Source organism: Nematostella vectensis, chromosome 2, assembly GCF_932526225.1.
Source record: "Nematostella vectensis chromosome 2, jaNemVect1.1, whole genome shotgun sequence".
NCBI classification, from domain to species: domain Eukaryota; kingdom Metazoa; phylum Cnidaria; class Anthozoa; order Actiniaria; family Edwardsiidae; genus Nematostella; species Nematostella vectensis.
The window spans coordinates 10,085,918-10,099,458 of record NC_064035.1 but is presented as its reverse complement, the minus strand read 5'-3'; the positions used below and the strand labels follow the sequence as shown (position 1 = coordinate 10,099,458).

Here is a 13,541-nt window from a genome sequence, read left to right as displayed (position 1 = left end):
TGATATGATAGTTGGTAACGCCCCGGGGTTACGAAGCAATGATCCATCACAACAATGAATGACTTATCAAGTAGGATCAATTCGACTAGTCTATGGAAGAGTCCTACCCACTTCTCTTTCCCAGTCCTTGCGGTTCTCTCCCCATTTCCCTCTCTGCCATTTATTACACAGTTTTTATTCTATTGTTTCAAACAGGTCTGCGGAGCGGGCAAGTTTTCCCATGGTTCTCTGGGTGCCGTGATAGATCTATGTCACAGCCTCAAAGCGAGGATGTACAGGGATTTTTAGTTGAATACTGAAATATCCATTTTGTAAAAAAAGGTCTTTACATTTTGTGATTCGACCACACCTTGTTCCGTCCCTTGACCCTTGACCCGTCGATCACGAAATAAAATATATCATATATTCACGTGCGATTAGCGTATAGCAAGTTATCTCCCAAGGTCTTTAACGTGCGTATATCCAGTTGTGATGGAAGCACGTGGATAGTTTGAAGAGCAAGGTGGCAGCCTTACAGAAGGCCAATCACGCCGCCATTTTATGCTCCAGCTCAATCCCAAGTGACTCATAGAACCCACTTCCATCGGCTAATGAGAAACCACCAAAAAATATCATTAATAAGGTATCAGACTACAATCATGGATGGTTATTCTAAAGTTTTCTTGCAAATAGTCGCTGTGTTTTAAATTGTAAACAATAATAAAAGAGTGGTTGATCGAGATTCTTTAAACTGCGTGCGGCGCGACAGAGCCGTTGAAAATGAGACACTTCAAGTTGGCGTCAGAATATAGTTAGAACAAGATGGCGAGGGAAACGTATCGCTCACTTTCTTCGCTTACCTGACCAAGGAGAGTGACAAACAAACTCTTGGGGATAATTCCCCTTTAACTTTTTAGACGTTTTAAATATGGCGTAGTTACGTCGACAGGGACATGAACATCATGTCTTATTCATAGGCTCAATCATCATTGAGCGTAAAAGTCCAGTAATTTATAGCTCTAGGGACTCTCACGTTGTCCCGATATAGCCTTCCTTTTAGAGTTCATCAAACAAGATCGTAGCAGAGCTTAATACTCTGGAGGGGGCTCTTCTGAAATAAATTCCTGGGGTAAGATAGAATCAATAACAACGGCATTCTAAAAGAAAATAGAGATATCTGGCCAAATTTAGGTGAGTGGCCGGGGGCGGGGGGGGGGGGGGGGAGGGGGGAAGGGACTCTCTCTGCGACGGCCCTGGAGGATTAGTTATTTTCTCAGTCTTCCCAAAAGAACAGAGGTAAACATAGAACGCTTTCACTCAACACCGATAACAGATTACTTAAAAAAACTCATTTTATTACCATAATTGTATATGTACATATATAGTTCGATGGTTTGCTAACCGTCTGCCACAGACCATGTGTTGTCTTCGAATGTAATAAATCCCTCAATTTCAATTGTAAAACTGCCCAAATAAAAGAATATTGCTAGGATAGAGTTGGACAAAGACAACGGGATGATGACCGTCTATGAAAAAGACTCGGAGCAAGTGTTGAAATGCAAATACACACAATGATAGTATGCTTCCATTTTTAAAAGCGAACAAAAAGACCACAACAAAAAAAAACATCTTTTATCTAGGTTCCCGCATCTCAAGGGAAGTATTTCATGTTTAAGTTAAAATCTATTTCTCTTCTTCCCTGCTTTAATGTGTTTTGTGTGAGGTCTTCTTTGCAGCCTTGACATGCTTAATAATTGGATTAACGGGTTTGTTTGCATGTGATTTTTTCGTGTGTTTCTTGTGAACAATGATATGCGAGCGCTTGTCGGAGTTTTCGTCCCCGGAGTCGTCTCCAGACCCCGATGCTTCGGCTTCTGTCACGGATGAAGATTTAGGAGTTGGTGGGAGCTTGGGTACGGGCGAGAAAATCAGCGCGGACATCTCCATGCTGTTCATATCTATCAAAGGAAAAACGAGATGAGCCAAGAACGAAATAAACGAAAACAAAAATAACTATGTAACATACCGAACGGAAAGGTGAGTGTAAAAAAGGCCACGGAGTGTACAACGTCAGGGTGTGTGTAACGCCATGGTGTGTGTAACGTCACGGTATGTGTAACACCAGGGTGTCTGTCACGACACGGTGTCTGTTACGTCACGGTGTCTGTTACCTAACGTCACGGTGTGTGTAACGCCACGGTATGTGTAACGTCAGAGTGTATGTAACGCCACGGTGTATGTAACGCCACGGTGTGTGTAACGTCACGGTATGTGTAACACCAGGGTGTCTGTCACGACACGGTGTCTGTTACGTCACGGTGTCTGTTACCTAACGTCACAGTGTGTGTAACGCCACGGTATGTGTAACGTCAGAGTGTATGTAACGCCACGGTGTATGTAACGCCACGGTGTGTGTAACGTCACGGTATGTGTAACACCAGGGTGTCTGTCACGACACGGTGTCTGTTACGTCACGGTGTCTGTTACCTAACGTCACAGTGTGTGTAACGCCACGGTATGTGTAACGTCAGAGTGTGTGTAACGCCACGGTGTATGTAACGCCACGGTGTGTGTAACGTCACGGTGTGTGTAACACCACTGTCTGTTTAACGCCACGGTAACATTACCTGCGGTCTTCTCATTCCACAGTTGCCAAAGTGGCTGCAAGTTGCCTGGCAACTGAGGCGGTCTTGCTGGGCATGACATTGATTGACAGCTTGGACAAGGCTGACAATAAGACGCGGCTTCGCATTGATTGCACGTGTTGCAGATATCACACTGTGGTGGAGGCGAGGCCTGGTAGACTGGGGCTGAGGACATGAGGTTCGGCAGCGCGGGAGCTGGGGCATAGCTTGTCATCGGCGCTTGTGCTGGGTACTGGGGAACTGTTGAACACATGATAATTTTTGCCAATCACTTAAGTGCCGTTACAAATAGATATGCAGTTTGTGCTTGCGTGCTTGCACCTTTCTGAGGAAGTCGAGACAAACAAAATTTCGTTGCTACACCAGCGACAACAAAAAAACGACAGCAACATGAGCACAACAGGGAAACAGCAGTGAAGAATTTCAACCCCTGCTAACATAGCAGGGTGACTATCATGCTATAATCCCCTGCTACCAACAGCAGGGTGAATATCATGCTATAATCCCCCTGCAACATACCAAGGTGAACATCGTGCTTTAATCCCCTGCTAACACAGCAGGGTGAATATCATGCTACAATCCTCTGCTATCATTCCAAGGATGAATATCATGCTATAATCCCCTGGCAACATACCAAGGTGAATATCATGCTATAATCCCCTGGCAACATACCAAGGTGAATATCATGCTATAATCCCCTGCCAACATACCAAGGTGAATATCATGCTATAATCCCCTGCCAACATACCAAGGTGACTATCATGCTTTAATCCCCTGGCAACATACCAAGGTGAATATCATGCTATAATCGCCTGGCAACGTACCAAGGTGACTATCATGCTATAATCCCCTGCCAACATACCAAGGTGAATATCATGCTATAATCCCCTGCCAACATACCAAGGTGACTATCATGCTATAATCCCCCGGCAACATACCAAGGTGAATATCATGCTATAATCCCCTGGCAACATACCAAGGTGAATATCATGCTATAATCCCCTGCCAACATACCAAGGTGAATATCATGCTATAATCCCCTGGCAACATACCAAGGTGACTATTATTCTATAATCCCCTGCCAACATAACAAGGTGAATACCGTGCCATACTCACCAGCGGGCGCTGCGTATGCTGGGAGTGCGGGTTGCTGTTGTTGGTAGAAAGCTTGTTGTTGAGGTTGTTGAGGTGGTTGCCCTGAAAGAAATGCCAGCTTTTCAATCCAAAAAAAACAAACTAGATTTTGTAAGTGCGAATTGTCAAGCAATCTTATTTAGCAGGGGAAAACTGAATAAAAGTGCGTGTTTGAAAAAAACCGGATGGTCTACATGAATAGTCTAATTTTTTTTTTTTTAAATGTATTAGATGGATAAGTACTATGCCACAAAACCTACAAACAAGAAATAATTGAGCATCGTAGCAAAACACTGCCCGAAAAATTTAAGCGAATCTGAAAGTCTCATGTGCGTAAAGGTTTTCCCGCCAAAAATCTTGTAGATCCTGGATAATCATCGCTTGCGCGTCTGACAACGAAACCAATTACAGTGTTAAGTTCTAGCGAGTTGTCTGCGGGGTTTTCGTGATGTTCCACATCCTTACTCTCCCTTTATATTCTTGGATATTCTTGAAATTATCGTCCTACCTTGGGAAAAACTCTGAGCTTGTTGAGCCCCTGAAATAAATTTAAAGATGCATTCATAACCATTATCACAACAAGTAAATAGCGACAAAACAATCTCGTAGTTAACCTGGGAATGGGAACGGCAGAGGCTGCATAAAAGGCTGTATAAAAGGCTGCATAAAAGGGCCGTTGAATTGAAGTTGCAGTGGAAGATTTTCAGGTCGCTTGCGATGTCTAGGTTTCCTTGGCGTGTCGGCACGAATACTGATCAACGGGTAGTCAAATCGCTCAATTTGTTCTAATTATCGAAAAACCATCAAAGGTTAGAAGATCGCAAATAACAGATCGGTAACTAAAGACCAGTGAATACTCAACGAGAAAAACCTTTAAAGTGTTGAGGGTTCGAGTGGTATTGCACGAGTTTCTGCCACGGGATCGCTGCGGCTGGAATTCATTAATAAAAGACATTATAGAAAAATTCTACGAAATAAAACGCACACAAAAACGCAAAACGTGGACGAAAACGCCGCATACCTGATTCGCCATACTTTCCGACAATACAAAGGGTCGTCAAGACAAATAACAACTTCATTTTGAAAACGAATTACTTCCCTGGAAGTGAAACAGCCTTAATTAAGGCCAAAAATATATTAAATAAAATGATGCCTCACGAATTCGCCCCTAGTTCTGTCTTGAATTAGTGCTGACCTGCCAGTAGCTGATCAGATCACGGAACGAGCATGTCTGATTGGCCAATTGGCGTGTTTTTATCAAGCGCGCACACGGTTAGGACTTAACGTATAAGATATCGGGTAGAATGGCCGAAGTAAGGAAACGGTATTATTTGAGAATGGTGGATTGGAAAATTGTTTTAAGAGTAGTAAAGATTTCTCTCTTGTGGAATGTCATGGGCTGTGTTTGTGTTTGTACCTGCTTGCGAGCTGTCAACTCATAATAAATTATTCATACTGTCATATAAAACCTCGCCCTTGGAAACGTTCTAACTATTGAGATTATTCCTTCAGTCTTTTAGCACCAAGACTACCATTGCCAACAAAAATATTGCACAGCAAAATCAACAAAATGATCTTGAAAAAGCAAGAGGAAAACTTTTATATAGTTGCTGTACAAAAATACACAATCCTTTTTCTTGAAACTTTCTAGTTATCAAAATTATTTCTTTATTCTTTTAGCGCGAAAACTACCATTGCAAATGACAATATTGCCAAAAAAAAACAATTTTATTAAAACATGAACTTGAAAAAGAAGCGAACCTCTTATTAGTCTTGTATTGTCTTTGTAATGTTTCTTGCTGTTTCTATTCGCTTTGCAATTAGAGGGAGTTCGGCTCTCAGATGATTAGGGAGGGCATGTATGTTCCACAGAGACTGTGTATCATGGGCATTAATTTCTCTTATGCAGCCACTGCCATTAACCCTAGTCCCCTCCTATCGAACTACCCCACCCGATCTTCGCCTTGTAGTACCCGACTCATCCTCACCTACCCTCCCTTGGGTGTTCCATGCCCACTCAGCCCCACCCCCCCCCCACCCCCCACTGATGTTCCTCACTTATCGCCTCTCACCCTCCCTTCCTTCGTCCAACCAACAACCACTCTCCCTCCCCAGGTAATCCCTCACCGTTCCCAACCCAACCTCCCTTGGATGTTCCATGCCCACTAACCCACCCTCCCTCCCATTGTAGTCCCTTCCCCACTCACCCTCCCCTGGTAGGCAGTTGTAAGTAACATCCAGATATTTCCGGTCGGATTCGCACTCGTCACCAAACAGCTCATTGTTGGCGGACAACTGGCAATTCTCCATATCATCACAATTTGTCTTAACTGACTCGTATGCGCCCGGGGTTTGGCAGGTCTGCGGCGTTACCATGGCATCGTTCTGCGGTGCGTAGCAGTTGGACTGTTCCATATCTCCATACTCGGCGTTGAGGATGTTGATTCGCTCGTTGTTCGGGCACTGGATGGTGTCTGTCGCATTCTGACACACGATGCGGCGGTACGTGCCGGGCGGGGTGCCGGGGACACTGTACGACGACAGTACTAGGGAGAGAAGAGGCACGTTATTGAACATGTCATGATCCTATACATTAGCATCGCCATCATTAACATTGTTAGCATCATCCTAAACATTAGCATCGCCATCATTAACATTGTTATCATCATCGACATCATTATCATCGCCATCATTAACATTGTTATCATCATCATGTCATCATCATAATCATTATCACCGCCATCATTAATATTGTTATCATCATCCTAAACATTAGCATCGCCATCATTAACATTGTTATCATCATCGCCATCATTAACATTGTTACAATCATCATGTCATCATCATAATCATTATCATCGCCATCATTAATATTGTTATCATCATCATAATCATTATCATCGCCATCATTAACATTTTTATCATCATCTTCACAATTGCTGTAGCAGGCCTAAATGTTTTTTTGTGTGGGGGGGGAGGGGTACGATACAGAAGCATTATGGAAAAATCGGGGCTCATTCTTTATCATTATCTTGGCTTTCACCCCACCACCATCATACTACTACCATCATCATATAGTCATCATCATCATCATCGCTTCAACAAACATTATCACATAATTCTCATTATCATAATCATTTTAGAGTCACTATCATGTGCATATCATTATCACAGACGATGTTTAAGATAGTCATCATTGAAAACGTACTGATATGGCAGTGTACAAAATGTATATAACATAAAAAGTATCACCAAACGAATAAAGTCAAAACGGAAGTAAAAACTAGTCAACTAAACATTGCCCCGAAATAGCAGCGAGTCATTATCGAGCGGGTGGTGATTTGTGGCTTTCACTTGTATAAAAGAATCTGCGGTGTTTTTAATGTTCGCAACCAGCAAATCAATAAGATTAGAAAATCGACAGAGAGACAGCGAAACGTAGAAGAAGTGTTCTTAAAAAAACGGAACGATTAAACGAATCAACGAACGTTTCGTTTACCGCTAAAACAATGTCGCTTACTGGCCTGAATCGTAAACTTTTGTAGAAACAGAAGTAGAGATACAAACCTTTTTCTGTTTATGAATGGGGTCAAGCATCCTAACAGGTGGTTGGGAGTACAGTAAGACATTCTCTAAGTTCTCCAAAAGCATTTGAAAGAAAACCGACATATAAGCAGATATTTTTTGGCTATGTGAGTAATAGAAACAATATAGAAAAATTGTTGTAATAATGATATTTTATCTTAAGGGCGCCACGGAAAATACAAGGGTATTGCAATCAGCTATTCACACACAAAAACACAATATTCAGTTTGTACAATCTTTAAGCCACCCTCTTATAAACCTTCCTTTATTCGATTCGCGCGATATCTAAGTGTTTGATATCTCAGACGTTGCAAAGAGACTTTTTGACATTTGACCTCCTCCCTTTCCGCGTTGAAACTCTTGTCTATCCACTTTGTATTTCCATCTAAATTAAATCTTTATTAAAAGAATAAGCGAGTTGAAATTATCACTAACCTTCCACCCACTGCGCGGTCACAGCCCTAGATACAATCAACACGACATGAATCAAACACAAATAACGAGTGTTAGTCGCCATTACCCTGTTGGTCCTGCTGTGAAGCCTGCTGGTCCTCGCTCTGTACTTCCGGCGACGCGTAAGACACGGCTCCCTGTGGTGCCCTCAAGGCCTGGTTGCTAGGCTGTTCTGACGCCGGTAAATACGGCGCCTGTTCGCCTGGCTGTGAAGTTTGGTCGTTGAACGTCAACGACTGGTCTTTTGACGACTGGAATGATAAGGCCTGGTCGCTTGGCTGATTCGTTAGGTAGGCTTGGTCACTAAATTGCTGAGTCTGCGGAGCCTGGCTGCTTGGCTGCTGATTAAATGACGCATGGACGTACTGCTGCTGCGTTGAAAAGGGCTGGGATGTAAATAAAGCCTGGTCACTCGGCTGTTGGGTGAATGATGACTGGTCGCTTGGTTGAGAAGCAAATGAGCTTGGTTGTGGAGTAAATAAGGCGCTGTCGCTTGGCTGTGGAGCAATTAAGGCCTGGTCGCTTGTTTGTTGAGTAAACGAGGCCTGGTCGTTGGGTTGTTGAATATATGATGCCTGGTCACTAGGCTGTTGCGTCATTAAGACCTGTTCACTAGGCTGTTGCGTTAACATGGCCTGGTCACTAGGCTGCTGTGTTAGCAAGGCCTGGTCACTAGGCTGCTGTGCAAGCAAGGCCTGGTCACTTGGCAGCTGTGAGCCAGCTGTCAGTTCACTGTTTTGTTCATTGGCTGCGGTAACAATGCTTGGCTGCGTATCAGCTGTTTGGTCAGCTATTTGCAAAGCTGACTCTTTTAAGTTTCCGGAGCCAGCACCACTTCCTCCACGCATGACATTGTGCTGACTACCGCTTCCCTCGCCTTGCAGTAGCTTAGCGTCTGTGTCGGTGAATTCTTTGGGCGTGTGACTGTCTACCAGTATGTCGTCTTCACCGCCTGACCCCTGGCTCACCGCGCCTCCCGTCAGATCGTCCGGGATGTCGTTATCTCCGGACGAGACATCGTCCATTCTCGCACTCGCTTCAAAACAAGACAAAAGATTATCCAGTGTACCTACCTAAAGAAGGTCTGCCATCAACCCTTTTAGTAACTAATACAGACTAAGTGTGTAGGACATTGCGATAATGGATAAGGATTTATACAATTCCCGAAAAAGTATTAAGGATTTATACGATTCCGGAGAAAGGGTAACTTAGGATGTACTGTTTTAAAATGATGAATATCTAGTATAATACTTTAGTTATAAGTATTAATTTGTTCTGTCCCTTGTTGGTTAGCCTGTCCATAGGTCTGTCCAGTACGTCCCTCAGTCCAGTCCTCCCTTTCTTTTCCATTCATTTTGTGTTGTCCATGACTGTCCTTGTGGATCAGTCAGTCCGTCCGTCCGTCCGTCCGTCCGTCCGTCCTTCAGCATATGGCATTGCATCCCTTTTTTTTATTGATGGTGATGATGGCTCTCTCTGTATCGTATGTTCATGTCTCTGAATTAGCCTTCTACCAAATTAGCGCGCGATCTATTGTCCTACTGTTGTGTAGCGTGTCGTCTTGTGGGCGTCCAAGTCTGAATATCGAGTGGCTCCCTTTTGGTTACTCGTCTCTGTCATGTCTCCACCACTCACCATTCTTTAGTAGGTCAGCCAAGTAGATAGCCGCCTTGTACATGCCATAACCTTTTCTGGGGACATCTCCTTTTGGTCGCACATATCCTAGCGACCCATCACCGCCCGGACTGTACTGCATCTGTGGCGAGAACAGTTTACCGTAGTCTACCCTAGTGAAGTTCGTGGGACTTAGACTTGATGAATTGTTCGCTTGGAATTCTTCAGGAAGTGACTGGTACTCCGATTCTTTTGACTCGAGTACGGCGTCTTCAAATTGGTCTTCTACGAGAGCGTTATGTCGGAAGTTAAGAGCTTGAAGTCTAGTATTAGTGGCAGTTTGTGACTGGCTATTCTGGGAGCCGGCGGTCTGTAGATACGCCGAGTTTCTGTCGAAGGGAGGCAGCGAATTCAGAGAGTTTTGTGTTTGACGGCTGTTTGTGGCCGGATTTATTCTGCCCTGGTAGTCCAAGTTATAGAAGTAGCCAGGCTGCTTTTGGGGGGCTTGTGAGCGCAAAGGATACTGGGAGTTTACCGCAAGAAGTCTTTTAGTGGGCAAAATTGGCTGTCTTGAGCGATAACCTGAACTGTAAGGGTTATCTTGTGCGCCGGTATTGATTCCTTTGGCTTGGACATATGAAGAGAACCGAGGGCTTAAGGCGCCTGTATTCCATGTTAGTGGTAGTCCACTGATTTGCGACGTTGGCTGTACGTTTCCTCGCGCGCTTTTTGGGGATACAAGGTTACGGTATCCCTGTGCTTGGGATCGATTTATCGTACTTTGAAGCTGTGCTGTTTTACCAAAAGGATTAGAGTAAACGCGACCTAAATTCCGGTTTAAAGAGTTTCGGATGTTTGAGTTACTGCTGCTAGTTGAAGCTCTTGCCTTGTAGTAGCCTGGAATTTGTGGATCTCTGAGCGCATCCTCGGATTGACTTCCACTTTCAGGTTTTTGCCTTTGACTTTTCCATCCAGATTGCACGTTATTTGTATACGACTGGGTATAACTTTTTAGCGCGTCTCCAGGACTACTCACTTCTGCCTGCACGCTGTTTGTGCGAGGGTATGATCTTGGGTAGCCTGTGAACGTGTTGCCATGGTTGCGGGCTCCTGTTTGCACGTTATTTGTATACGATTGGGTATAACTTTTTAGCGCATCTCCAGGACTACTCACTTCTGCCTGCACGCTGTTTGTGCGAGGGTATGATCTTGGGTAGCCTGTGAACGTGTTGCCATGGTTGCGGGCTCCTGTTTGTACGTTATTTGTATACGATTGGGTATAACTTTTTAGCGCGTCTCCAGGACTACTCACTTCTGCCTGCACGCTGTTTGTGCGAGGGTATGATCTTGGGTAGCCTGTGAACGTGTTGCCATGGTTGCGGGCTCCTGTTTGTACGTTATTTGTATACGACTGGGTATAACTTTTTAGCGCATCTCCAGGACTACTCACTTCTGCCTGCACGCTGTTTGTGCGAGGGTATGATCTTGGGTAGCCTGTGAACGTGTTGCCATGGTTGCGGGCTCCTGTTTGTACGTTATTTGTATACGACTGGGTATAACTTTTTAGCGCGTCTCCAGGACTACTCACTTCTGCCTGCACGCTGTTTGTGCGAGGGTATGATCTTGGGTAGCCTGTTAACGTGTTGCCATGGTTGCGAGCTCTTGTTTGTACGTTGTTTGTGTTGACGTGTGTCTGTGGGAGACCCGAGCGCGTGTAAACAGGGTTTCTAAGGTACTGCCCCGTCTGGGAAGGCAGGAAGCTTCTCACCTGTGGGATTTGAAGATTCCATGATGACGACCATGGTAAAAGATTCCAACGTGTGTCTTGGCTACCACGTGACATTGGCACTGTACTTTTTGCCTGACTTTGATACGCGAACTGCGGTTGTGGAATCGTATTTCTAAGTACATACTTTGAATGGTCTCCGTACATTTCGTCTGTTGTTCCCATGCTGCTAGATGAAAGGCCTGGACCTTGAGAATATGCGGGCAAAGTTTGGTCTTCTTTTTCTGGTGACTGAAGGAAATTCACGATGTCTCGGTTATTCGCAGATGCGGCGAAAGAGGCGTTCCCGTGAGCACTCGCGGTCGCATTCTTACTCAAACGAGGGAGAATGTCGCTTAACTTTGGCACCTCTTCCTTCACAACAAAGTTCTCATCACTTGGAAGGTCTGGCTGCTCTAACGACAGATCAGTGTTATCCACCGATCCATGAAATGAGCTCACAGTGTTTGCACCAGTGGTACTATCCTCCGACCCTTGCACTAGGCTCGCAGTGTTTTCATCAGTGGCACTATCCTCTCGCCCGTGCACCAAGCTCCCTACATTTGTATCCACGTCACTGTCCTCCTGCCCCTGCGCCGAGCCGTTCCCGCCGCTACCGTCTACTTCCGCTTGGTCACGCCGCACGGGCCCAGACACGCGGTTCTGCTGTGGTATCCAGCTGAGCTCAGGTCTGTAAAGCTGCCATGGAGAGCTGCCCTGGACAGTACGATAAACTGCGGTATGCCACAGGGTGGATTAGAGATAAGTAAGAAAGTGTAGGAAACGATATATTTTAAGATCGTGCATGCTGTCAGCTGCTTGTACTTTTGACTTAAATATTTAAAGCTTTTCTTTCGAGTAGAGGTCACTTTACCGTCCTTGCCCAAGGGACTCACTCACCATTTAATCTAATATGTCCTGCTCGAACACTATAATATCAGCAACAGAGCTTATTTGCAAAGCCATTATCCATTCACCTATCAGCGGACCTAAGCCTCTAAATGTCTAATCAGCAAGATCCAAGCTTAGGGAAGCTTGGACTGAAATCAATGGTTATTTTAATGCTGGTCAGCTACTTTCGGATTCTGCGAGAGTTGGAGCTAAATGATAAGTTCATAAGCCGTACTCTACGCAAATACATGCAAATGAACCAAGTCAATTTTGTATTTGTATTGAATGCGGCACATAGGTTTTATTTCCAGCTTTCGCTAGGCCTTGTGGGGCACGTACTGCGGGCTCACAGAAACGAGCTGTAAATCGAGTGTACGCGGCCCGACTTTTAATCTTCACTTTAAGAGGTACTTGAAGTCTGTCAGGTTTCGGTGAATGGATTGTTTGTTTACTCTAACTAGACAAAGGAGAAGACAATGGCCGGTAAAAAACAAAAACAAGTCAGCCCAACCTGCTGGCTTTCACGGGTTAGAAACATAATGACTGAGTTGTTAACACTACGACCCCATTCGTACGTCCATTACATAATATCAATTGTGTTAATTAGGAAATACAAACTTGTATGACATTAACTAACCCTTAACATAACCAAAAGTTCTTAAGGCCCACTTTTTTGTTGTTATTTTGTGCACCTATGTCTAGCCTTTAAAGAGAACTTTTATATTTTAATTTGAACAGGTGATATTGGATTTAAGGCGTCAATGCTTGTGACCATAGTGTTATGGAAAGGCAGTTTTATACTTACCCGATTGCAGAGGAAGGGAACTGATTCGAGTCACTAACAAAAAAAGCGCGCATAACGCTAAAACGCGTTTCCTAATATGGGATCCCATTCCGCCGCTTTGTCTTAGCCTAGAGAAAAAAAGGCACAGGTATGTCAGTACATGTAAATGCGACCAAATAAAACAATTAAAATAAATAAAACTGCCTTAAAATGGCGTGTTAGTCCAAAGTTCCATTTTCACTGTCTTTAGGCGTTAAAGTGAAACTAAGTTGATTGGTTTCAGTAAAACGCGAAAAGGAACAGATCAAGCGTATTGAAGCGTGACAAATGATTCGCCGGTCATTTTCATTTACTTTCCATGATTTTAAAAAAATGAAAATAAGAATAGAAACAACGTCGAACTTACCTTGTAAAATTTGATTTTCTTATAAAGAAAATAAAATATATTTCCCAATGGAAAATGGTATTTTCAGTTTTTCATTATTTTGTTTGGACCGGCTCGTTGGTTGGTTGGTTGCCCGGCAGGAAGTGAAGTAATGGGATTCGCTACGCTTGAGCGGTTCTAGAGTGACTTAATCAATGAGATATTCCCGCCCCCAACGCGCACGCGTCTAAATATATCCCAGCGAGCAGAGGTCAATGGGAGAAAAATATCATCAAGCGACGCAAATAAAAAAATTCTACACTTTTT

At 44.0% G+C, this 13,541-nt stretch overlaps 1 protein-coding gene across 1 annotated transcript; it reads right to left on the bottom strand.

Annotated features, from left to right (window-relative positions):
* Positions 1–1,313: 1,313 nt before the first annotated feature.
* Positions 1,314–13,407, bottom strand: LOC5521307. Its single transcript, XM_001641063.3, has 9 exons — positions 13,257–13,407; positions 12,872–12,978; positions 9,432–11,909; positions 7,864–8,832; positions 5,966–6,304; positions 4,267–4,296; positions 3,741–3,821; positions 2,607–2,864; positions 1,314–1,937 (listed from the first exon to the last, which is right to left on the bottom strand). Exons 2-9 carry the CDS (start codon positions 12,957–12,959, stop codon positions 1,684–1,686), a joined length of 4,497 nt encoding a protein of 1,498 aa, XP_001641113.3. The 5' UTR covers positions 12,960–12,978; positions 13,257–13,407; the 3' UTR covers positions 1,314–1,683.
* Between the last annotated feature and the right edge of the window lie 134 nt (positions 13,408–13,541).